The 26,372-nt window shown below is 41.0% G+C and overlaps 1 protein-coding gene across 1 annotated transcript in view; it reads left to right on the forward strand.

Annotated features, from left to right (window-relative positions):
• PRKG1 (protein kinase cGMP-dependent 1) overlaps positions 1-26,372 on the forward strand; it is an 837,202-nt gene that overhangs the window by 554,824 nt on the left and 256,006 nt on the right. Inside the window, exon 5 of the mRNA XM_087702530.1 lies at positions 14,980-15,043. Coding sequence (XP_087558656.1) covers positions 14,980-15,043 — 64 coding nt within the window. The remainder of the gene's footprint in view (positions 1-14,979; positions 15,044-26,372) is intronic.

Here is a 26,372-nt window from a genome sequence, read left to right on the forward strand (position 1 = left end):
ACACAGATGCCAGCACACTCTACTAGCATCCATAATAATTATTGAAAGGTTAGCCTACTGTTCATCTGTATCACTAGTGGGTTTCAAAAAAAATTTCAAACCTACTCTGTGGGTGTGGCCTCCTTTGTGGGAGTGGCTTGCCGGCCATGTGACCTGGTGGGAGTGGCTTGCCGGCCATGTGTTTTCTTTCTTTCTTTCTTTCTCTCTCTTTCCTTCCTTTTGTCTCTCTGTCCCTTTTTCCTTTTTTTCTTTCATCTCTCACTTTTTTTTTCCTTTTTTATTTATTTTCTTCCTTTCTTTCTCTTTCTCTACCTGTGTGAATCTCTCTCTCTCTCTCTCTCTCTCTCTCTGTGTGTGTGTGTGTGTGTGTGTGTGTGTGTCAGTGGTGGGTTTCAAAAACATTTGGAACCTTTTATGTAGGTGTGGCCTGCTTTCTGGGTCCACCAGTGGAACCTCTTCTAACCGGTTCGGTAGATTTGACGAACCGGTTCTACCGAACAGGTGCGAACTGGTAGGAACCCACCTCTGATCTGTATCCATTAGAGGAATAAAGCAATTAATTGAGCATTTGAAGTCTAATGAAGGCCCTAGTAGTGACTTTATTCCTGCTGACATTTTTAAAAATAACATTGGCTCCAAGTCACATTTTCACATTTATTGACAACAACACCGACATCCCAGAAGATGGGACCAAACTGTCATAATTCCAAATCTATATAAAAAGGAGCAAGCAAAAAACTATTCAATAATCAGCGTTTTGTATATAATCGGTAAGCTCTATGCTAAACAGCTATTGAGAAGTTCTAGGATTAGATTGAAGAAAACAGCATCCTAGCTGAAAACAGGCTGGATTTAGGCCAGGGTGATTTACTATAAACCAAGGAGTAATATTACAACACCCAGTGGAGGAATACTACTATGGATCCGAAGACTCTCTTTATGCAGGCAAAAAGATGTTAGCTTAGCACCAAGGCAACGTAAGTGCTGGATACTGTCTTATACCATCAAGCCATCTGTTGATTGCCAGTCCCTAAAAAAACAGATGCTGCAGACTCTCTGCTGGATTCACTTTCTTCAAGAGTCATTGATGGCAGAAGAAATATCCAGGTCCAGTTCCAAGCTGAGAGAAAGGCACTGGAGACAAACTGGAGGCTGGAGGCTGATTGGAAAGAGGGTCCATTTATTGATGAAGCAGAACCACCAAGCATATGTGATTTTGGGTAGCTGACCTCATGGAGTTTAGGGGTTTTTATACTTCTTCTTGGGCTTTGCACTTGAACTTCCTGTTCCTTTGCAAGAGCATGCATTCTATTGTTATTCTACCATTCTAATGGCTGTTGTCAGTGCCATGTACAAATCCTAGGAGCTCGTCTGAGCTAAATTTGGTTGATGTTTGGCTGATGCAATGAAGGGCCTTGTTGGGCAATTCCTTTTGTGGCTGAGGGCTAACCCTACCTTTGTTCAGACTTCGTTGCAGGGAATAATGGATTGCCAAATCTGCATTTCTAAAAACTGGCCTTAGTTTAATACCTGCTTGGGGGCAGGGAGCTGGGACTCTGAGTTTCTGCCTCCTTTAAGATTTTTATTTCTCTTTTAGGGGAAATATTTTATCCTACCTTTTTAAAATATTTCTCAAAATATTTCATTCTTCTAGGAGATGGGTGGGTGCTAACTTTCTACAATGTAAATACAAAAAAAAATTCCCTCCCATAAAGATTTTGCTCCTGTTAATCCCACAACATAGAATAATATTTCTGAACCTAGCCAACTTTAAGATGTTACAATTTCCAACCAGCATTGTGGGATATATTTTATAACCCTTGCATAACAATAGTTATAATATTCTGACGTATTTTCATTTGCTTGATGATTTTTTATCTGATAGAGATTCAGTGCGTTGAAACAACTAGTGTTGTTTACCATTTTGAGTTTAATTTTTGTAATTTTAATATTATCTCCGGCTGCCCTGCTATGAGCAATGGATTGATAAAAAGATACTCCAGCTTATAGATTTATTAAACTTATCATTAATCGACAGCCATCTCAACACAATTCAGCTTGGCTCGCAACAGTAATATATCCCGAAATATTAAAAGTAATACTTTGTGCTAACCAACACACATGTAAAAAAAAAAATCATTTTCTTTATAGAAGAGAAAAAAATGGGTTATTTCTCCCTCCCACCAATAGAAGCACGCTCCAGTTAATAACCTTCATAGAAAAAAATGGAAGTAATGTATAGCTTTAAATCAATTTGTTTTCAAATAATATAAAAGGTAAATCACACGTGTTGTTCTGTACATTAATAGTTTATACGATTCAAATTCACAAGACACTGAATGCCTCCAATTTGTGTTAGGAACAGCACTTAGACTTATATACCACTTCATAGTGCTTTACAGCGCTCAGCATATTTCCCCCAACAATCTGGATCCTCTTTTTACTGACCTTGTAAGGATGGAAGGCTGAGTCAAGCTTGAGCAGGTCAGGATCGAACTTCTGGTTGTGGACAGAGTTAACCTGCAATACTGCATTCTAACCACTGCTCCAGGAATGCTGAAACCTGGCACCTGATTTGCTATCGCCAATCCATTAGATCATGTACTGTGGAGTCTTTGGTACTCCATGAATCTGACTGTTTTCTTGCAGACATTTCATGACCGATAACATCATTATCAATGATGTTACCCGGTCAGCTAAGAAAACCTCTTCAAGAAAACAATCAAGTTCAGAGACCATCCAGGACCCTACAGTTTTTAAGAGCCGAGGTGGCGCAGTGGTTAAATGCAGCACTGCAGGCTACTTCAGCTGACTGCAGTTCTATGGTTCGGCTGTTCAAATCCCACCGGCTCAAGGTTGACTCAGCCTTCCATCCTTCCGAGGTGGGTAAAATGAGGACCCGTATTGTTGTTGGGGGCGATATGCTGACTCTGTAAACCGCTTAGAGAGGGCTGAAAGCCCTATGAAGCGGTATATAAGTCTAACTATTGCTACTGCTAGTTCAACCCTAAACTACAAATGGAGATCATATACTCCTTGAGATCCACCCCCACCCTATCCTAACACCTGGGGGAAAGCCACCATTTGCTGATTTTTGGAAAACTAAAACAGTCTGCTGGATCTTATATGAAAGATCTTCCAAAGGGCAAGCTTTGAACTGGAAAATACAGATTCCCTAGATCCCACAAATAATGATTTCCTTTTTAAAGGGATACCATAACACTTCTATTCACTTGAGATCTCTATTTTTAAAATACGGTTTTACAGAAATTAAATGTACATCTGAATCAGTGGTGGGTTTCAAAAATTGTTTGAACCTACTCTGTGGGTGTGTCCTCCTTTGTGGGAGTGGCTTGCCACCCATGTGACTGGGTGGGAGTGGCTTGCCGCCCATGTGACCGGATATGAAGATGCCGACAACACTTGTCAGAACCACCTTAAATTACCTCACACACAGCACTGGCATGCATAAGAATATGATGTAAACTAGTTTTTTAAAAGGCATCTTTGGTTTGCATTAAAACAACTTCAACACACACAATGTTCTGATTGCGCCACAAACGCAGTAGTCGTCCTTACCTTTCACAGAGGCACTGAGTTTTATAAATATGAGTATTATAGTGTAGAATAATCATATCCAAGGACCAGTGGTGGGTTTCAAAAAAATTTGGAGCCTCTTCTGTAGGTGTGTCCTGCTTTCCGGGTCCACTGGTGGAACCTCTTCTAACCGGTTCGGTAGATTTGACGAGCTGGTTCTACCGAATAGGTGCGAACTGGTAGGAACCCACCTGTGATCTGAATATTGAAAAAAGCACACATTGGACTGTTATATGTTCTGGAGGTGGACAAGCTATTTCTAGTACAAGATACAAGCACCTGAAAAATGTGTAATTAAGTACAAAATATTAAAATGTCTCCCTATTTTTTTTTCTAAATAGCAAACAATTTTGACATACAACAATGTGTGCCCATTGCCGAAAGCTACTGCAGCTTTAGAATCATTTTTTTTTAGCTTACAAGTAGAATTTTCTCATGTACATGATAAATCTCAGCGACAGACTATGAAACATTACATTTCCTAATTAAATATTAAAATGTGCTCCGTACATTCAGGAAGCCAGAAGTGTTTTTATTTCATAACCAATCCTGTTTTCTACTCCTTTCATATGCACACACAAACTCGCACAGCAACATGTTGGAATAAAGCATTTTTTCACAAAAGATCTTTATGCAATGTAGATTAATGAACTGTTCTTTCAATATTTTGAGGATTAGTTCCACTGATGTCTAAATGGAGATAATTGCATTCAAAATTTCACTTTAATCTAATGGAGAGGCAGTTCTCTACACTCATTTGCAAGCTACAGAGACCAATTAGATTACGATATCGGTAAAGTTCAATAGAATTGGAAAGAGCCAAGGTGGCGCAGTGGTTAAATGCAGCACTGCAGGCTACTGCTAGATCAGCAGTTCAGCGGTTCAAATCTCACCGGCTCAGGGTTGACTCAGCCTTCCATCCTTCCGAGGTGGGTAAAATGAGGACCCAGATTGTTGGGGGCAATATGCTGACTCTCTGTAAACCGCTTAGAGAGGCCTGAAAGGCCTATGAAGCGGTATATAAGTCTACTGCTATTGCTATTGCTATTGCTAAATTTGTTTTATGCAAACAAGCAGGCATAAAAACACCTTTATTTTACAAAACAGAAAAATGGGTTGTTTCTTCCTCCCGCAATAGAGACATAAAATTTCTCTTAATAATTCTCATCTAGTAGTATGATTGAAAAGGGAAATAATGCATAGCTGTAAACCAATTTGTTCTCAAGTAACGTAAAAGATAAATCACACCTGTGAGGTTCTGCCAATTCTTAGTTTATAAGATTCAAATTCGCAGGAGGCTGAATGCCTTCAATCTGTGCTAGGTATGCTGCAAGACAATTTAGCCACTGTGTCAAACTGGGCTTTGGAATCAGGGGATATATTTTATCAGGAGATAAGCTTTAGTGCAACAAATGAATCACTCTGGATTCCTGAGTCAACAAGTTGTTACTGAAAAGAATAATTCTAAGCAGGGAGGAAATGCGCTGAAATCTGCTATCGGTTCGCTTCACTACCAGTTCACTTCGCAAGTGCATGTGCACCGCAGGTGCTACCACGCAGCGCTGGAAAAGGAGAATTAAGAAGCCTTTTCTGAGTCTGCAAAGGTAAGTAGAACAGCGAGGGGGGGACAGCTGTGCCGCGCGATTTACATTTGCTAGAAAGCAGGAAATCCTGCTTCCTAGCAAATCTAAATCACGTGGCACAGCTGATTGTCACACAGCTGATTGTGGGAATTACTGGTTCACCCGAACAAAATGCTACCAATGAGCCGAGGTGGCGCAGTGGTTAAATGCAGCACTGCAGGCTACTTCAGCTGACTGCAGTTCTGCAGTTCGGCTGTTCAAATCTCACCGGCTCAAAGGTTGACTCAGCCTTCCATCCTTCCGAGGTGGGTAAAATGAGGACCCGGATTGTTGGGGGCGATATGCTGACTCTGTAAACCGCTTAGAGAGGGTTGAAAGCCCTATGAAGTCTAACTGCTATTGCTATTGCTATTGCTACCAGTAGTTCTGATGATCAACTCTGTGACAATCAGCTGTGCCGCACGATTTCTAATTTTTTTTTGCTACCGGTTCAGGTGAACTGGTCCGAACCGGTAGCATTTCACCCCTGAATCTAAGACTGGATACAACAGCCTGAACTTAAAAGAGTGCTTAGAAGGTATCAGAAGGAAGAATGGTCTTCCAGACCAATTGAAATATTTGAAATATCAGTATAATAACAAGAAGAAATTATGCAAGTTATGCAAACGAGAAATTATCTAAGATAGTCAGAAAATAAGTGACGAAATAAGATAATATTTGCCCACCATCCTGCAGCTTTATGAGTTTGGACAAAGACTGTAGATTGTAGGTTCTCAACTTCTTCTTCAGCATGGACCCCCTTTAAATACCATTTGTGTCCATAGACCATGGCCACCAACCCCCAATTCAAGATTTAAATCAGAACATTTCTTCAAGCTTTCATAGACCCCCTGTGATGACATTAGACCACTGTTCTGACCGAGGCTTACCAAGAGCATGAAGCAAACTACTTTTCCCAACAAAAACCTCTTTTATTAATTTACTGTGAATTCTTCTCATTCACATCCAACAAAGTCTTTCAAGGGAGGATTTACAGTCACAGACCTTATCTGGCTTGGAGAGCTGCCAGGCCGATATTTACAAAACTTGGCAAGGAGTCTTGGAGAGTAACAAAGCAATTAAATGAACTAAGTGTCTCCTGGAAACTCCACTCCCCTTTCGCTCCTCTTTTATTTCCACTGGGAGGGACCATTCATCGTCCACCTGTGGCCTTACAAATCACCCTTGTTCTTTAGCTGTTCCCTTCATCTTCCAACATGGGCACACTGGGAAATATTTACAAAACTTGGCAAGGAGTCTTGGAGAGTAACAAAGCAATTAAATGAACTAATTGTCTCCTGGAAACTCCACTCCCCTTTCGCTCCTCTTTTATTTCCGCTGGGAGGGACCATTCATCGTCCACCTGTGGCCTTACAAATCACCCTTGTTCTTTAGCTGTTCCCTTCATCTTCCAACATGGGCACACTGGGAACAGGCTCCAGCTGTTCATCTGACTGAAGGCAGCTGATAACTGACATATGGCTCTGGCCCTCTCTCTGCCTCTGACACAGAGCCCTCATCAGAGCCTTCACCAGACTCCAGGACTGGCCCATGTTTCTCCCCAACCTCCTCACTGTCCGAATCTGCTGCTAATTCCGCTGGCCACTGGTGGGCCACAACAACCACAGGCTGAACCATTGATATAGAGGAATAAATAATTGCCTTGCAACATAAGAAGAATAATTGTGGGAATTGCGTATGTTTAGTTTAATGAAAAGAAGGACTAGGGGTGATATGATAGCAGTGTTCCAATATCTAAGGGACGGCCGTTAACTAAGGAGAGAACTAACTTAGAACTAAGAAGAAATTTCCTGATTAATTTCCCAATTAATCAGTGGAACAACTTGCCTCCAGAAATTGTGGGTGCTCTAATATTGGTGTTTTCAAGTAGAGATTGGACAACCCTTTGTCTGAAGTGGTGTAGGGTTTCCTGCCTAAGCAGGGGGTTGGACTAGAAGACCTCCAAGGTCTCTTCCAACTCTGTTATTCTGTTTTCTGTTTTATTTCAAATGGTATAGAGTTTCCTGCTTGAGGTGGTTGGACTAGAAGACTTCCAAGGTCCTTTTCACCTTTGTTAAGACTAACTGACCAAGAAGAGAAACCAGATGTCTAGGACAATGCGAGAAAACTCAGGCTAGTTTGACTCAGACAAAGCTGCAAACTTTTGCAGATTGCCACATTTGCTAGCAGATTCAACACTTCAGAGAGGTGATACATTAATTTAGGAAATAATTATAAGTGATGACATAAATGATAAGAAAATACATTCATACTTTGAGTCACCCCAGCCAGTTGGAATACTATTCTAGATGAAAGTATAAATGAGATAATAATCATATAGATTTCATCTCTTTTCAAACACTAATTATGATCCTGAGTATGAAATTGTGCATGAAGTTGAAACTTATGGAGAATATCCGCTCTTCTGTAACCAGCACCAAAGGCATCCAAACACGTTTCCTTCTAGCATTGTGACAGAATTGTATAGGAAATCTTAATTTTTTGAAACTGGGGAATAAAATTCCAGATTCGTGAGCTGCCATGATTAGTCACCTACTTTCTAACATTTGCTGGGGCAAAAAGCTACCATGTTCCCCTTCAAACAAATCTGGAGACCGATAGCACCATTAATAGGTTTTATTAAAGGGCAAATGCATCCAGCTCTTGCCACCATTGTCTAACACGGTTCTCTGCAAAGCGCTCTACATGGGGCAGCCTTTGAAGAGTATTCGGAGACTACAACTTGTCCAGAATGCAGCCGCGCGAGCAATTGTGGGTGCACCTCGGTACACCCACGTTACACCTATCCTCCGTGAGCTGCACTGGCTACCGATCGGTCTCCGGATACGCTTCAAAGTGCTAGTCGGAACTTATAAAGCCCTACATGGTATTGGACCTGGGTACTTGAGAGACCGCCTGCTGCCAATTACCTCCCATAGACCTGTTAGATCGCACAGGGTCGGCCTCCTCCGGGTTCCATCTACCAGCCAATGCCATCTGGCTACCACCCGGGGGAGGGCCTTCTCTGTAGCAGCTCCGGCCCTTTGGAATGAACTCCCCGCGGAGATTCGGACCCTCACCTCTCTCCAGGCCTTCCGGAAAGTCGTCAAAACCTGGCTGTGCCGGCAGGCCTGGGGTTGATGAGTTTCCCTCCCCTCTCGACTTGTATGGCTGTATGACTCTTGTGTATTTTAATTACGTGTATTGTGTTTGTATCCCCTTTTCCCCTTTTGAGTTGTTCGCCGCCCTGAGTCCCTCCCGGAGAAGGGCGGCATACAAATAAACTAAATCTTAATCTTAATCTTAATCTTCTCCTCCTCTTTTACCTTGACAAAACATTTACCTACAAACCAGTGGTGGGATTCAATTTTTTTTACTAATGGTTCTGTGGGCGTGGCTTTGTGGGCATCACTTTGTGGGCATGACGGGGAAGGATATTGCAAAATCCCCATTCCCTCCACACCCCACTAACCTGCTTCCCACCTCCGTTCTCCTGTTCAGGGCAACAAAAGGAGATCAGCTTGGAGGCAGCAGGGGTGGGGACAATCTATTTGCTGGTTCTGTGAACTATTCAAAATTTCCGCTACCAATTCTCCAGAACCTCTCAGAACTGGCTGAATACCACCTCTACTACAAACTTTATAGGCCACGTTTCTAGTGTTGAGTGTCCTTTATTATAAATTGTATTGTAAAGAATGTGTGCTCTATGTTACACTCTTATATTTTTGGTCTGTTCATAATGTCCTACCTACCTAACTACTTAACTACCATTTTTTTTCTAACTTGCTATTAATGAATCACAAAGAACAAAGGTGTATTCTAAACATTTCAAGGAAATAGATTCTTGTTTTTTTAAAAAAAAATATTATTCGAGAAACAAAAAACAACTAGGTACAAAAAGCAAATTAAAATTAAATTAAAAATTAACATAGGGTGCGACACTGAAATTCAACTGTGCAGAGGATAGTAATAATCTAATTATTTTTCTAGCCAGGGTTCTGCATGCCTAGTTCATTTTTTTCTCGCTATACATTTAGAGGTGGGCAAATATAAGTAATATAATTTATTAAAGTAACAAAACCCAGGCAGAAAATTGAAACATCAAAATTCCTGGGTTAAAAAGCTGACATCTTAGAATTCACATTTCCTGGATTGTTTTTTTGTGGTGTGGAAATATATACAAATTGTTGTATACCTAAATACTAAATACTTAGTTCTTGTTATACTTAACATATTGACAACTATTAAAACCTCACAAAGTTTTTTTTCAAAATGGGAAACAAGAGAAAGGGCTTCTAATACATTTTTTAAGAAAAAAAGAATTTAGTAATCATTTATTATTGGAGAAAAGTTGAAATGAGATGATATTCAACTAAAATATTGGAGAATATCAAAGAAAAAAAAGTTGCCTCTTAAAAAAGCATCTTTGGCACAACTTTGGGTGACTAAGAATCTCCATAGACATTTATTTAATTCTTGCTTTGCCTTTAAGACTATTTTACAATGTATTTGTTTTGTATTTTAATACTTTTGAATCAAGTTTTATTCTATAATAGCATAAGTTATTAATAGGCCTAAGACATTTTTAAAACTTTAAAAAGTAACTCCTTTAAGACTATTTTACATTGTGTTTGTTTTGTATTTAATACTTTTGAATCAAGTTTTATTCTATAATAGCGTAAGTTATTAATAGGCATAAGACGTTTTTAAAACTTTAAAAAGTAACTCGGAAATTATACTGCTGATACAGCATCTGAAAAAAGGGCCATTGTTGAATTGGCTACATTTAGTCAATGGAATTTTCTTCCAAGTAGGTATTAAGAGATTACACTTTAAACCCCCTTTTAACAAATCTCTTTAGCCTGGGTTAAAAAAAAAAAAGAGAGAAAACTTATAAAGAACCTCAGAAGTAAATTCAATAATCGGAAGTCAGAGTGAAATCTGTTATACAAGAATGTCAGCTGGGAGTTAGGCATCACATCACTGCCGTTTTCGGCAAATGGTTTTAACTACTGTAAAGTTTAGCGTAGAGTTCACTAAAAGAGATGATGCAGGAAGCAAAAATTAAGATCATAGACCTCTCAATATCAAGCACTTTCCTTTCCTATTGAAAGCATTGGAGACATGATGTTTTTGTTGTGGTGCGCCAGCAGCCTGGGGAGCTGGCAGCAGAGTCGGACAATGAGGCGGTTGGGGAGGAACAGGGGCCAGTCCTGAGAGCTGTGGAAAGCTCAGATGAGGGCTCTGTGTCGGAGGCAGAGAAGGAATTGAATTTGAATTTATTGACATTTGTATGCCGCCCATTCCCTTGGGACTCTGGGCGGCTTACAGGCACGACAAAAACATATATAAAAAATTAAAAATAAGAATACAATGGTTAAAATTTCACATCACTGTTAGAGTGGGGCTGGATACTGATCAACAGCCCCAGACCTGCTGGAACAGCCAGGTTTTAGTGGCTTTAGAGAAGGCCGGAAGAGTAGTAAGGGTCCGGATCTCTACGGGGAGATCGTTCCCTAGGGCCGGATCAGCTACAGAGAAGGCCCTCCCCCAGGGAGCCGCCAACCGACATTGACCGGCCGACGGCACCCGGAGGAGGCCCAATCTCTGTGATCTTATTGGTCATTGGGAGGTAAACGGCAGCGAGGCAGAGGAACAGCTGGAGCCTATTCCCAGTGCGCACATGCGCAGAGCTGCCAGAAGACAAGAACAACTAAGAAAGCAGGGTCAACTCAAGAGTAAAGCCACACCTTGGAAGTGATTGGCCCCTCCCATAGGAAATAAAAGAGGAATGAATGGGGAGTGGGATTTTGCAGGAAACAATTTGTTCATGGGTCTGGAAAGTTCTGTTTGTGAGAAACTCTGTGCCAAGTTTTGCTTTGCTCTGTGTTTGGACACTTATTATCCGACAGCGCTCCTAACGGGATAAAGTGTCTGTAGATAAATATTCCTTTGAAAGACTGTTCGATAAGCCGCGCTGACTGAATGAATGAAAGGAATTCACGGTTGTGTGAATAAAAGAGGTTTTGTTGGGATTAAGATTTTGCTTTTATTTTCTAAGGAAGCCTGGGTGAGAACAGTTTTACAATATTGGATAGAATGAGGGGTCATTGGTGTCATTGGTGCCACTTACCTCCCAACGACCAACAAGATCGCACAGGTTGGGCCTCCTCCGGGTGCCATCAGCTGGACAATGCCGGCTGGCGACTCCCTGGGGGAGGGCCTTCTCTGTTGCTGCGCTGGCCCTGTGGAACGATCTCCCTGCAGAGATCCGGACCCTTACCACTCTCCCGGCCTTCCGTAAAGCCGTCAAGACCTGGCTGTTCCGGCAGGCCTGGGGCTGTTGATTGATATCCAGCCCCGTTTAGATGGAATGGGTGATGTGAATTTTAATATTGTATTTTTTATTTCTATTTTTTAAACTTTAAGTGTTTCTTGTCTGTTGTTGTGAGCTGCTCAGAATCCCTATGGGAGTGGGCGGCATACAAATTCTAATAAACATGAAACTTGAAACTTCTCTGTGCTTGGTTATTTTCTTGCAGATGTTTCATTACCCAAATTAGGTAACATCATTAATGCTGATGTTGTACCAAGGGCCTCTCATTTCAACCCTGAGCCACACCTATTTATCCTTTATCAGTAACTGGATAGTGTTTTAGGCTCTGATGCCACTTCAAGCAATGGTAGTTTCTCTATGCTTTTAATGAAATTCTTATTGATCTATAACCCTGTAGTTATGATCTTTACATATAAGATATAGTAAATAAGGAAGAAATAATTTCTAAAAACCTGTTTATATTCTGTATGTTAGAGGTTTTTTCAAGTATCGCATGAATTCCCCCCCCCCCAAATTAAATGACATTATTAAGTTCCACAAGGGAACCTCACTCCTATAATTATTATAATATAATTATAGTCATTATCCATATTTCTTTATTTTGTTTTCAGACTCAGCCAGAACGGAAAATATGCTGGGATATATAGCAGAATAATACTTAGGTGTTGCCCATAAGAGTTGTTAGCAGCTCTGTTGAGTTTCATCCTTACGGCTTTGAATAATGGTGCATCTTTATACATAATTTTAATATGTAATATACAATTTTCTATGACATTTTTAACAATAAAAAGATCGGTCAAAAGGCACATTAAAAAGAAGCCATTTGAAGGCAAGCACTTCCTTTGACACATGTACACAGAGTAAAATATATTAGTCTAAACTTACTTGAGTCGCTCATGCTGAAGTAATTATTTACATTTAACATAGACTTCTGGGATAGAAAATTCTATCTAAGTTGCATTCCCATCCTTTCCATCCCTTTTGAAAAGCAATTGTAGGACAAGTAGATTGCCAAAGACCATAAAGTTTATTGGTTTCTGCTGTCAGGATTCAGTGTTTCGAAATCCCTTGAGTAATGAAGAAGCTATCCATGCAGACGTCCCTAACGATAAAATGTATTATCTTGTTAGGAGCTACATCATTCTTCGGAACTGGCGTTGCCATGTAGAAATCTGCAGATCCAGATGCTGAGGCTATCATTTTATAACAACGACACTGAGCACAAATCATTTCTGTTTTGAGGCAATTTACTTAACAGCTATCTTTTTAAGGGATCTAAGGGGGCATTATTGGGTAAGTTCTTTAAAATGACTTCACATAGGGAGGCAAAGTTAATCAGGGGATAATAAATTTACTTGTGATGAGGCCAATGTGTTGAGTATGATGAAATGCTTATGGGTTGTTTATAAAGAATTCTAATACCACATCTCTTCAAAAATTGTACCCATAGACCAGGGGTGGGTTTCTCGCCCCGTTCCAACCGGTTCGGTTGGAACGAGGCCGGCGGCGTCCTCGCGCACGTGTGCGGCGTCCTCGCGCACGGCACACGCATGCGTACTAGCGTCTGTGTGATGCTCCAGCTGCTCCTGGAGGATCGCGCAGGCGCTGTATGCGTCCTGCGCATGCGTGGAAGCGCAGAATTCATCAAAACCGGGTAAGGAGCGGGCGCGGGGGCGCGGGCGCGCTCGGGCGCGGGGGGGGGCCTTCGCCATTCCCGGAAGTTACTTACTTCCGGGTTCAGCGACCAACCGGATCGCAGGGACCGCCGCGAACCGGTTGAAACCCACCCCTGCCATAGACACACAGACATACAAAATAATGTGAAGATAATGTAAATGCCTTTTTAAAAATATATTTTAATGACCTCCTAATCCCTGGTGGGGTGGAGTCGGGGAAACTGAATAGAGCTGAATGTTTACTGGCTGGATACCCTTCTTATCACCAATGTAGAGTTCGCAGCGGATATTTACTCATTGTGCCCAGAGAGAGAAATATCTGCCTCTACCTAGGATCGAACTTACAGCCTCTTGATTGTGACGTGAGAGTTCCACCTCTAGGCGACAGTTGTTAAGTTGTGAGTTTCGCTCTATTTTACAACATCATGCTTGTTAAGTATATCGCTGAAGTTTTAAGTCACTAACATGGTTGATAAGCGAATCTGGATTCCCCGTTGACTTTGCTTGTCAGAAGGTCGCAAAAGGTGATCTCATGACCTTGAAACCCTGAAGCCATCATAAAAATCCATGCCAGTTGCCAAGCATTTAAATTTTGATCACATAGCTGTTGTGACTCAGCAGAAGTTTGCTGTGAGTTGAATCGGGATGCAGGAATAACAATGCAGCTGGGGCTCGTTAGCGTCATCTTCTGGAGATAAAAGGACTGATGGTGCCACACCCTGGTTGCAGAAGTCAACGTTCACTCGTTCGTTCGTGGTTCATTTATGGAGAATTCAGTTCCGTTCCTGTTTGAGTTTGTGAGACACTTGGATAAGTGATTTTGCTTCCTGAAAACCTGGTGCTGTAAGAGTTTTGTTTCTGCATTCTGCTACGTAACCCTTGTTGCCAGAGACTTTATCTATGTTTATTTTGGGCTCACAGCCAGCGTGAGTCGGGACTGATAAAGGCTTTCTTTTGGCAAGCTTTGTGTGACTGTAGTTTGGAACAAGCTAAGTGAGGGCCAGAACACATAACTATGGAGATGCTGCAACAGTCAGGCCTGAAGAGAGGGGGTGTACCAGTACATTGTTCCAGGGCCCATGGAGCTCAAAGGGGACCCATGAATGGGAACATTTTTAAAAAATTTACAAAACCATATTTTTAAAAAGAGAAACAATATTGGATATATACTTCATACTTTGTGTGTATAACAAAGTTGCCTTGCAGCTTTGTTTGACATAACCCTTATTAATCTGAAACTCAGTGAACAGTTATTTATGTAATTTATTGAATTTTAATTTCATTACTTGTTTATTTAAGTTTGCAAGTTTAGTTTCATTTCGTTTATGAATATATTTTATATTTCATTTCAGTTTATGAATGGTTATGAAATATCATCTCAAAAATCTGCTCAAAAACGCTGTACATTGTAAATGTATAGTTAGGGTATTATTGATTTATGTCTTCATGTGTAGATGAGGTGGCCCATACTAGTCTTGTTCCAGCACTTAATAATCCTCTTGGTGGCCCTGGCAACAGTCATAAGTGTGAAAAAGGGTCGTCAGTCACTTTTTTCATTGTAACTTCAAATGGTCACTAAATGCGTGATTGTAAGTCGGGGACTCCCTGTATGAAGTTTTCTTACTGCATGTCTGTTAAAATGTACTCATATATTCTACAGGTATTTTATTTTTTTCTGGAGCTTTTCTCAGGAAATAAAAATTTACAATTATATCAACTCACGGGATCTTTCATCTTTGTCTTACAGTGTTCCAACATTCCAGAGCCTCCCTGAAGAGATCCTTAGTAAACTTGCTGATGTTCTTGAAGAGGTATTTGATTTTAATTTGGGGACATACTTTAAGGAATGAAGTAGCCAATCTTTTGTCATGAAAGTATTTTAACCATCAGAAATGTTCCATTTCTGATGGATAAAAATGTTGTACTTGGAAAAATGTCCTATTGGTTAGGGACACCGTGATAATAGTAATGTTCTTTAAATGTTAGGTACAATTCTGAGGTCATAATCCTGCACAGGGAAATCAAAAAGTACAGACCGTTTAAAATGAATACAAAAGTTTATTGCATATGTATGCATGGTCTCTACAAATATCTGAACTACTAACAGTCAAAGGGAATTGGCGGTAGATAACAATCAGTGGGTTTCAAAGTGGGCTGAACTTAGATCTTTTGTGGGTGCAAAAGGACTCAAGACTGATGACACATTTGACCCCTCCCTCAGGCTCAGTTTGGTCATCTCCTACAATCGTACTCAGCTGTGGCATTAATAGTGGTGTAAAAGGACTTGTAAGTAGGATGATACATTTTGCAATTGGCCTTCCATCACACCCCATCCTAGCCCACTCCAAACATATAGGTACATAATATAAATTCAGTCCGAATCACTACTAAAATTTGGATGGACTGAAGCATTGAAGAATTTTCACGATAGTATAGGTGTCAGCTATACATTATCATAGCTTCATGCAGGGGTGGGTTCCTGCCAGTTCTAACCTCTTCTATAGAAGAGGTTCCACAAATCTACCGTGCCATTTAGAACCGGTTCCAGCTCCCTCCCCCTGCCCGTCTGCACCACACTTGCCCCGCCCACCGCTCACTGATTGGCTGGCTCACCAATCACCCTGCCCATCTCTAAGAGTACTATCTAAACCTTAAAGTCTTAAAGCTGTCAAGTTTGAACACCCCTGGGTTTTTTTTTCTAAAGGGTTAGGGGTGCAAGGGTCTTGTAACTTCACAGCTTTAAGACTTGCACACTTCAGTGCCAGAGTTCCTGATCCAACATTTTGGTTGCTAAGCAAGAGCGTTGTTAAGTGAGTTTCACCACATTTTACAAGTTGACCACGCCCACCCAGTCACATGACTGCCAAGCCACTCCCACTCAGTCACATGGCTGCCAAGCCACTCCCATGCGGTCACATGGCTGGCAAGCCACTCCCACAAAGCAGGCCACACCTACAGAAGAGGTTCTAAAAAAATTTGAAACCCACCACTGGCTTCATGGGAATTGTATACTTTAAATTCTCTTATATCAATAGATTACGTTGGGTGTGATTGATTTGCACAATTGATATCTCGACCTCCAGACTTCCAATGACAGGGACATTTCCAAAATTCATGAAAAGTCAAGTGCTACCCTGTTTTCCCCAAAATAAGACCTCCCCTGATAATAAGGCCAATCGGGCTTTTGAGCTCATGCAGTAAAATAAGCCCTCCCAAAAAATATTTAAACACATGTGTAGCCAGTCCCCGCCATTTTCTTTGGTTGCTTGTGCACAAACAACATGAGGTGAGGAGGTGAGACTGGAGGGGGGTAAGGGAAGGGGAAACATGCCCCACGCACCCCACATACCCTTACCCAATGGCTGCTCTTGCAACCCTAGCCACCGCACAGCTTCTGTCATACTAATGGCCGCCACAGAAAGGGTGCTAGGCCCAGCATCGCATCTCACTGCTGCAGCAGCGCAACACAACAGCAGCCATGAGTTGCCCATGTTCGCCTCCTCCTGCACCTCAGAAATAATAAGACCACCCCCCAAAATAAGGCCAAGTGCTTATTTCGGGGGTGTGTGTGAAAAGAAAATAAGACCTTGTCTTATCTTCAGCGAAACACAGTAAGAAATGTAAGGCTCGAACCTTTGTTATCCCCAGCTCTTCCTGCAGTTTTCATTCTTCTATTTTTCAAAATGGAAAAAAAGGGGAAAGGAAAGAATCTACAAGTGTCTAGACCAGCTTTTTCCCCAAAGTACATCAATTGTAAAGACCCAGAAGGAAAAATTCAATTTAAATCAAGCGCCTAGTGGAATGCATTTGACACTATTTCTGCTTTTAACTTGCAAGCTGATTTGGAACTACGGAAATTGGGAACAGTTTATCAGCATAAGTAAATAGCTAATTTGGTCCAGTAAATAATCCCAGGTAGTTATTTCATTGGAATGAACATCAGTGTGATTTAAAAAGCAGTGCCTTTCTCCAACTTAGTCCTCTTGGAAACGAATGATTTTTTTAAAAATTGGTGCTAATGAAGCTAGTTCCCAGTTCGTATTTATCACTTGTGGAATTATACAGCTTCCTTTTGCTCCGCCATATGTCTATGGAATTTTAATGATTTAGATTTCCTGAAATCCCTAACAATTAAGATACATTGATGTTAGAATTCTGAAGAAACGTTTTCAGAACATCAGCTCCTTAGGCAACATGCCAACTTTGTGCTTCTTCAATCAAAATATACATATTAATTTCACATCCAACAGCTTGTATTACTTATCTTCCTAATTACTACTTTTGCACCTGGAAAATTACATACTTATAAATCTTGCAGGAATAATTAAAGGCCATTAATATGTCATCTCGTATTTGTTTAATTATATGATATCTGTACATACAAAACTCTGTTCCTCTCCTACATGGTTATAGATTTTTCTCATGCACTTGACCACTGTGAGCTAATGTTCAAATAATGAAAGAAAATAACTACCGATTCTCTTCACATGGATTGTTTTTGACATTTTAAAACAAGTTCCATTTTAGACTTGACATTTATTAATATTTATCAGTTGCCTTTTGTACTTTCATCTAGCTTGTGGATGAACCAACAATTTAACATGACAATGATGGCTTTTTCTTCGTTTCTTTTACATTCGGTTGAGCGAGGGTAGGAGGGAAATCAGTAGAAAAATACAACGTGCATAGTATATCAATAATCCGTTTCTTTTCAAAAGTCAGGCCCAGGTGAGGGGGGAAAGCACAGAACCTAAAAGTATAAAGTATGTTGTTTTTTTTATTCGAAACAGAAAATAGCTGTGATCTAAGGGTAATTCTATATAATCTTCACATGGAAAAATCAATAAAGCAATATAACAGTGCAAAACATTTAAAAGCTTTGGAAAGGAAACATATTTTCTTGAAATATAGAGACAGCCAAATATATCTGAACGCTCAGCATGACTGCTTGAACTCATTCCAAGGTATTTTATTTTATTTATTTTACTTTCCATCATATGAAGGCAACAGTGATTAAATAATTTCTCATTGATTAAAATCCAACACGATAAAGACCACAACAATTAGTTCATAAATGAATGCTGAGGTAAAACCACAACAGCCCATCAGCATAGCAGTTAGCAGTTAGACTTATATACCGCTTCATAGGGCTTTCAGCCCTCTCTAAGCGGTTTACAAAGTCAGCATATTGCCCCCACAGTCTGGGTCCTCATTTCACCCACCTCGGAAGGATGGAAGGCTGAGTCAACCTTGAGCCGGTGAGATTTGAACCGCTGAACTGCAGATAACAGTCAGCTGAAGTGGCCTGCAGTACTGCACTCTAACCACTGCGCCACCTTGGCTCTATAGCATCCCCATCTCACGGGCACTGCGAGATTTACCAACCCCATGATGATACAGCCACAGCTTTAAAACCTTATGAAAAGCCAACATGGTCAGGGATAATCCGGTCTCCAGAGGGTCTGATGTTCTGAGGAGCAGGTGGCATCACCAAAGTGGATCTCTTGTGTAGTCCTTACAAACTCTTTCATTAGAAGACAACCACTAGCATGCCTCTCCTGCGGAATCTGATGAGAATAAATTGGAGAGAGACAGCTCCTCAAATAACCCAGATGGATGCAGTGAAGGGCTTTTTATAGGTAACTACCAGAGATGGTATTCAGGCGGTTCTTTCCAGTTCGGGTGAACTGGTAGGGGTGGAACTGCGGAAGGCCTCACCCGCCCACCCCAACATAATGCGTGAGCACTGTGCATGCGCAGAGGGCAGTGCGCATGCACAGATGCGCCATGTGCAAGTGAAGCTAGCACGTACGTGTGTTCAGTTTGTAAACCTGTAGGGAAGATAAGTAAATCCCACCGCTGGTAATTATGTATAAACATTTTGGATTGAATTTGAAAGCATACTGCCAACCAATTGTGGAGTAGATGTGTGGTATCTGTAGGTTAAAGAGTACTCACAATTGCCTGTCCTACAGAGCCGAGGTGGCGCAGTTGGTTAGAGTGCAGTACTGCAGGCCACTTCAGCTGACTGCTAAGCTGCAGTTCGGCGGTTCAAATCTCACCGGCTCAGGGTTGACTCAGCCTTCCATCCTTCCGAGGCGGGTGAAATGAGGACCCAGACTGTGGGGGTGAATATGCTGACTCTGTAAACCGCTTAGAGAGGGCTGAAAGCCCTATGAAGTGGTATATAAGTCTAACTGCTATTGCTATTACTACTGCCTTTTGAACCAACTGCATCTTCCATATGCTCTTTAATTGTAGTTGTTTAAAGCACTGTACAGCAATCCATTTGGGTGGTGATTTATGAGTCATTGTGCACAGAGCATCTTGATCCAGGGACAAATGAAACTGGCACACAGCCCAAAGATGTACAAAAGCTCTCATAGCCAGATTTGTCACCTATTCTTCAAGCAGAAACCATACTTTCAAGAAAATCCACAAATCCTTCAAACACAAGTACTATGCGTATAAAAGTAGAATAATATTAGCATAAGATGATCATAAATGTGGAAGATACCGAGTGTCCATTAAGTCTCCTTCTACAGCGACATTTTTAGTACTTCATTTAGAATTGCACTACTTTTGTAAAAAAAAAAATCCATTCCAAGAAAGATTCATATTAATAACATGTCTTGGTGTCTTTATTCAAGTATTGCATCTTTCTAAATCTTTTTCAAATTACCTTTACTAATAACATTTCTATTTCATTTTCCACCGCAGTTTAAGAGTTTTTAAGACATTTTATAAAAATCATAGAATAGCCACAAAATGATAAATATAAAAAAAAATAACAATTAACATTTTAAAAAAATATGCATGAGAGTCTTGTCATTGATTATGTGATTGGTTAATGTAACATTTGCAAACCAACAACAAAGCTGAAAGAGCATTTTAAAAAAGCCACCTGGCGTGGATAAAATAACGCCCATTATGGATTTCTCAAAGGAAATTAGACAGGAAATTCTGACAGAATTCAGCAATATAAATTATAAAGAAAAAGGAGTTGATAATGAAAAAAAAAACCCATTCAAGTGGGTATTTCATTTAACTAATAGTAATCCAAAGAACATGGAGGGCATGTAATAAAAGAGGAAAATTCAGGAATCCCAGATTAAAGGGGACAAGATCAAAATTACTTTGTTTTAAAAGTCTGGCTAACACACTACAAAAGTACAGATAAAGCCTTATCTTATTTTAGCTTCCAGAGTTAGAAGTAACCTTGGAGGTCATCTAGTCCAACCCCCTGCTCAAGCAGGAGACCCTATACCATTTCAGACAAATGGCTGTCCAGTCTCTTCTTAAAAGAGAAGGAGCACCCACAACTTCTCAAAGCAAGCTATTCCACTGATTGATTGTTCTCACTTTCAGGAAATTTCTCCTTAGTTCTAGGTTGCGTGTTTCCTTGGTTGGTTTCCAATCATTGCTTCTTGTCTTGCCTTTGTAGCTTTGAAAAGTAGGTTGTTCCTCTCTTTTTTGTGGCAGCCCCTCAAATATTGGAACACCCCTAGTTCTTTAAACTGGACATACCCAGTTCCTGCAACAGTTCATATATTTTAACCTCCAGAACTCTAATCATCGTTGTCGCTGTCCTCTGCACTCTTTCCAGAGTCTCAACATCTTTTTTATATCGTGGTGACCACAACTAGCTGCAGTATTAAAAGTAAGATCTTACCAAGTAAGGGTTAGTAGTACTAACCCTTCACATGATCTTGATTCTATCCCCTCTTGTTAATTCAGCCTAGGATTGCATTGACTTTTTTGGCAGCTGCTGCACACTTCTGACTCATATTTAAGTGATTGTCCACTAGGATTCCACGATCCCTGTCGCAGTTACTGCTATTTTATTTTACATTATTATTGTATTATATTGTATTGTGTTGCTATTGGTATGTTGTTATATGTATATATTTTTATAGCTAAATAAGCAAGACCTCTGTGTTCCATCAACAGAGAAAATTTTATTACTGTGGTCAAAGACCACCGATATACAAACCAATTCAGAGACCCAACGAGGGGTGGGTTCCTGCCAGTTCTAATCTCTTCTATAGAAGAGGTTCCACAAATCTACCATGCTGTTTAGAACCAGTCCCAGCTCCCTCCCCCTGCCCGTCTGCACCACGCTTGCCCCGCCCACCGCTCCCTGATTGGCTGGCTCACCAATCGCCCCGCCTGCCTCTATGAGTCCTATCTAAAGGAAGAAGTAGGTGTAGAGGGGTATGAGAGAAGGAAAAATGAAAGTTGGAGGGGGTTGAAAGAGGGTTATGGTGGGCTAAGGCGGTATATTGGGTATGTATTGTAGGGGGCATTTTCTATAAAAGTGAGGGCTGTGTTTATTACCCAATGTTATATGCCTTGGTTATGCACAGTAAACATGTGATTGTATAGAATGAAATGGAAATAAAAAAGACTTGTGGAGTCCTATCTAAACCTTAAAGTCTTAAAGCTGTCAGGTTTGAACACCTCTGGGTTTTTTTTCTAAAAGGTTAGGGGTGCAAGGGTCTTGTAACTTGACAGCTTTAAGTCTTGTGTGCTTCAATGCCAGAGTTCCTGAGCCAACATGGCTGGAGGAGGAATTCTGGGAGTTGAAGTCCACAAGTCTTAAAGCTGTCAAGTTTGAACATCCCTGGGTTTTTTTTCTAAAGGGTTAGGGGATCAAGGGTCTTGTAACTTGACAGCTTTAAGACTTGCACACTTCAATGCCAGAGTTCCTGAGCCAACATGACTAGAGGAGGAATTCTGGGAGTTGAAGTCCACAAGTCTTAAAGCTGTCAAGTTTGAACATCCCTGGGTTTTTTTTCTAAAGGGTTAGGGTTGTAATTTGACAGCTTTAAGTCTTGCGTGCTTCAAATGCCAGAGTTTCTGAGCCAACATTTTGGTTGCTAAGCAAAAGCATTGTTTAGCAAGTTTCACCACATTTTACAAGTTGGCCATGCCCACCCGGTCACATGACTGCCAAGCCACTCCCACTCGGTCACATGGCTGGCAAGCCACTCCCACCCAGTCACATGGCCAGCAAGCCACTTCCACAAAGCAGGCCACACCTACAGAAGAAGTTCTAAAAAAATTTGAAACCCACCACTGGACCCAACATATACAAAAAAATTGATGAAATTACTCAAATGATGAGCCTTCAGTATATATAAAAAGTTCTTCATTTGGATTTTTCCTATATTTCACTTCCTGTACTGCATCAAAATGTGCTAATGACATGGCTCTCCAGCATTTTGAAATGTTAATTTGGCTTAAATGCATTGGAACTAATAGGCTGACTCCAGGATAAAGCACTCTTGGCTGACAAGTTTGAACTTGCTCTTCCGTACATAACAGACATGTGCAATGAAGGGAAAAGATATCCTAAAGTAATCAATTCAAGAGAGCCCATTTCCATCCAAAATGACTGCTACTATGGAAAGTCTCTTAGTCTATACTTCACATTTTATAAATGATGTGCAAATTAAAACTTTTTTTAACTCAGCCTAATTGCTGGTAGTGAAGAAAATAAATCTCTCAAGTGTGAACTTTTATTCTTGCCTTTAGTAGTGTACTGGGACAATTTTAATCACCCCTAGGAAAAGAAATAATTAAGCTTTTAGTGCCCTGTTGTGACTCAGCAGAAGTTTGCTGTGAGTTGAGTCGGGATGCAAGATTAACAATGCAGCTGGGGCTCGTTAGTGTCATCTTCTGGTGATAAAAGGACGGATGATGCCACGCCCTGGTTGCAGGAGTCAACGTTCATCATTCATCGGTCGTGGTTTGTTTGTGAGAGACACTTGGAGAAGTGATTTGCTTTCTGTAACCCTGATTCTAGGAGACACTTGGAGAAGTGAATTGTCTTGTAAGAGTTTTGTTTTGCATTCTGTTATCTTCTTGCCAGAGACTTTATTTATGTTTATTTTTGGGTTCGCAGCCAGTCTGAGCCGAGGACTGATAAAGTTCTTTCCTTTTAAGTTTGTCTGCCTGTCGTCTTTGAACGAGCGGAGAAGGGGGGTCAGAACAGTGCCCCATACCCTTGAGAACTATTATTTCTCTGCACTCGAGGGGGCCGAGCCGGGCAGCTGAGCGCAGCAGAGGAGGCGGCTGGCCTCGCTGCCTTTGCCGCAGAGCAGAGCTGCCCTCCGTTGGGAGGCCAGCTATATATATTGATATATATTGCTATATATCACAGTAATGATGTATTTTATTGTCTCTCATGTAATTTACAAACTTAAAAATGGGAGGTGAAAGGGCCTCATAAGTGGAATAGCCTAGGGCCTCTTTTCATCTAAATCCGGCCCTGGTCGCAGGTCCTTCTTCTATGGAATGTACCTCTCAAGAAATATCTTTGTGTCCCCTAAGTCTTTTAGAAAAATGATGAAGGCTGATCTATTTTGTCAGGTTTTTAATGGAAATTTTGTCAGGTTGTTAATGGAAATAATTTTGATTTTAATAACAGTTATTTTAATAATTTTCATTCATCCGTTTTAATTTTTATGCTTGCTAATTTTGATAGTTGTAATCTACCTTAAACCAAGTAATTTTCCTACCAAGGTGTTCTGTCCCCCCCCTTCTCCGCTCATTAACAAACGGCAGGCAGATAAACTTAAAAGGAGTCTCTTTATCAGTTCTCGGCTCAAACTGGCTGCGAGCCCAAGAATAACATAAATACAGTCTCTGACGAGATAACAGAATGCAAAACAAAAACTCTTACAACGCAATGCACTTTTCCAAGTGTATCCTTGAATCAGGGTTACCGAAAACAAAGCACTTCTTCCAATGTCTCTATGAATCAGGGTTACAGAAGTCAAATCACTTTTCCAAGTGTACATCAAAGAAACCACGATCAAGGATCAAGGAACGTTGACTCCTGCAACTAGGGCATGGCACCATCCATCCTTTTATCCTCCAAACCCCACTAACTAGCCCCAGCTGCATCGTTAATCTTGCATTCCGAAAAGACTCACAGAAGACTGCTGCTGAGTCACAACACCAGGGGTGGGTTTCAACCGGTTTGCGGCAGTCCCCGCGAACCGGTTGGTCGGCGAACCCGGAAGTAAGTAACTTCCGGGAATGGCGAAGGGCCTCCTGCCCGCGCTCCTTACCGGTCTTTGAAGGCTTCTGCGCTTCCACGCAGGCGCATGGCACATACAGCGCCTGCGCGATTCTCCACGAGCAGCTGGAGCATCGCGCAGGCACTAAGACGCATGCATGAACTGCGCGCATGCACGAGGACACCGCCAGCCCCATTCCAAACGAACCGGTTCGAACGGGATTAGCAACCCACCCCTGCACAACACCAAGGGTACATAACTGGTTTGCCGTTGTCTTCCTGCAAGATGTTTTTGACTTCCCAGTCTAGCCATAGTACGTCCTAGTATCTCCCATCTAAGTCCTAAGAGCCGAGGTGGCGCAGTGGTTAAAGGCAGCACTGCAGGCTACTTCAGCTGACTACAGTTCTGCAGTTCGGCTGTTCAAATCTCACCGGCTCAAGGTTGACTCAGCCTTCCATCCCTCCGAGGTGGGTAAAATGAGGACCCGGATTGTTGTTGGGGGCAATATGCTGACTCTGTAAACCGCTTAGAGAGGGCTGAAAGCCCTATGAAGCGGTATATAAGTCTAACTGCTATTGCTATTGCTATTGCTAAGCAGGCCTCATCATATTAGGTCTGACATGAATAAGATTGACAGGCAACTGCACATTTAGTAGCACTCTTCAGCATCAGAAACATCCAGACAGGGGAAACAGCTCAAGCTGAAAACTGAGCATTTTAAAACACTTCATATGGAGCTTAAAACATATAAAGAAAAAATTTGACAACCTGGAAGCAAATTGGACCCATACTGTGTTTTTAACTCAGCATGAGGGGGAAAAAAATTGCGTACAACTTACCAAGCTCTACATTTTCTCAGATGTTTTATGGACAATCGGGGAAGCAGCTAATGAGAACTTTTAACATGCCGATCCGTGTAGAGAAGTGTTTAACTTGTGCTTCTCCCAACCTATCCTTCTTTACTACGCCCCTGGAATAAGCTATAGCCCTCCCTAATTGTACAAAAGGTGAATAAACACTAATGCATCATGTTCTTGCAGCATTTCAATGTTCATCAATATCCTAGTTAAGATAGAGTTGTGTGTACACAGCCTAATTAAACCTGAAGAAAATTAAAGCACTTTTAAAATCCCCAGTGAACAATTTCCAGAGCTAACACCTGAATTTAGAAAACCACTCTCAGGCTTAAATTGCAAAGTTGGTGTTAGCGTACTTTCTACACAGTTTGATATTTGGCTTTTCAGATTTATGGCTCTGTTTGAAGAGATACGTTAACAAACGATGATTAATTGTTAATTGTTAGTCAATAATTTTGTCTTGGCCAATGTCGCATGTTGTATTTGTGCTGATAAATAAATAAAGGGAGACTAGTATAGATCTATTTCAAGCTATTTAGCTCTCATCAGCTAGCCATACCCTTACTGGGATTCGAACCTGGGCTGTGGTGTTTCCAGGAGTAGTACTTCAGGTTTGGTGTTTCCACTACTCCTGGAAACACCAAACCTGAAGTAGTCAGCAGCAGCCTGAAGATGACGAATGTGACTTCGTCGAAACGTCGCCAAGACATCTCCAGTTCTACGCGGGAGAAGACCCGAACAACTAGAGACCTACATACTAACACCCGCGAAAACCTCAGAATATATATATATATGTATGTATGTATGTATGTATGTATGTATGTTTGTATGTTTGTATGTACGTATGTATGTATGTATGTATGTTACCATTGGACTCAGCATTATAGTGTACCATGGTGCAGTGGTTAGAATGCAGTACTGCAATTTGGCAGATCGAATCTCACCTGGCTCAAGGTTGACTCAGACTTCCATCCTTCTGAGGTGGGTAAAATAAGAATCCAGATTATTGAGGGCAATTTGCTGACTCTGTAAACCACTTAAAGAGGGTTGAAAAGCACTGTGAAGTGGTATATATGTCTAAGTGCTATTGCTATTGTTATAGTTGGCTCTACCAAATAAGTGAAAATAGTTTTCTTAGATCTGTGCCACACTATATAAAAGCAAGAGTAAATGTACCACTTAATTGATTTGAGGAACCATCCCACCCTGATAAGACTGCCTCTCCATTCCAGCAGAAAGAGCATACCGCATGTCCC

This window comes from Thamnophis sirtalis, unplaced genomic scaffold, assembly GCF_051295495.1.
Source record: "Thamnophis sirtalis isolate CommonGarterSnake01/CBP01778 unplaced genomic scaffold, rThaSir2_p1.2 scaffold_15, whole genome shotgun sequence".
Taxonomy (NCBI): domain Eukaryota; kingdom Metazoa; phylum Chordata; class Lepidosauria; order Squamata; family Natricidae; genus Thamnophis; species Thamnophis sirtalis.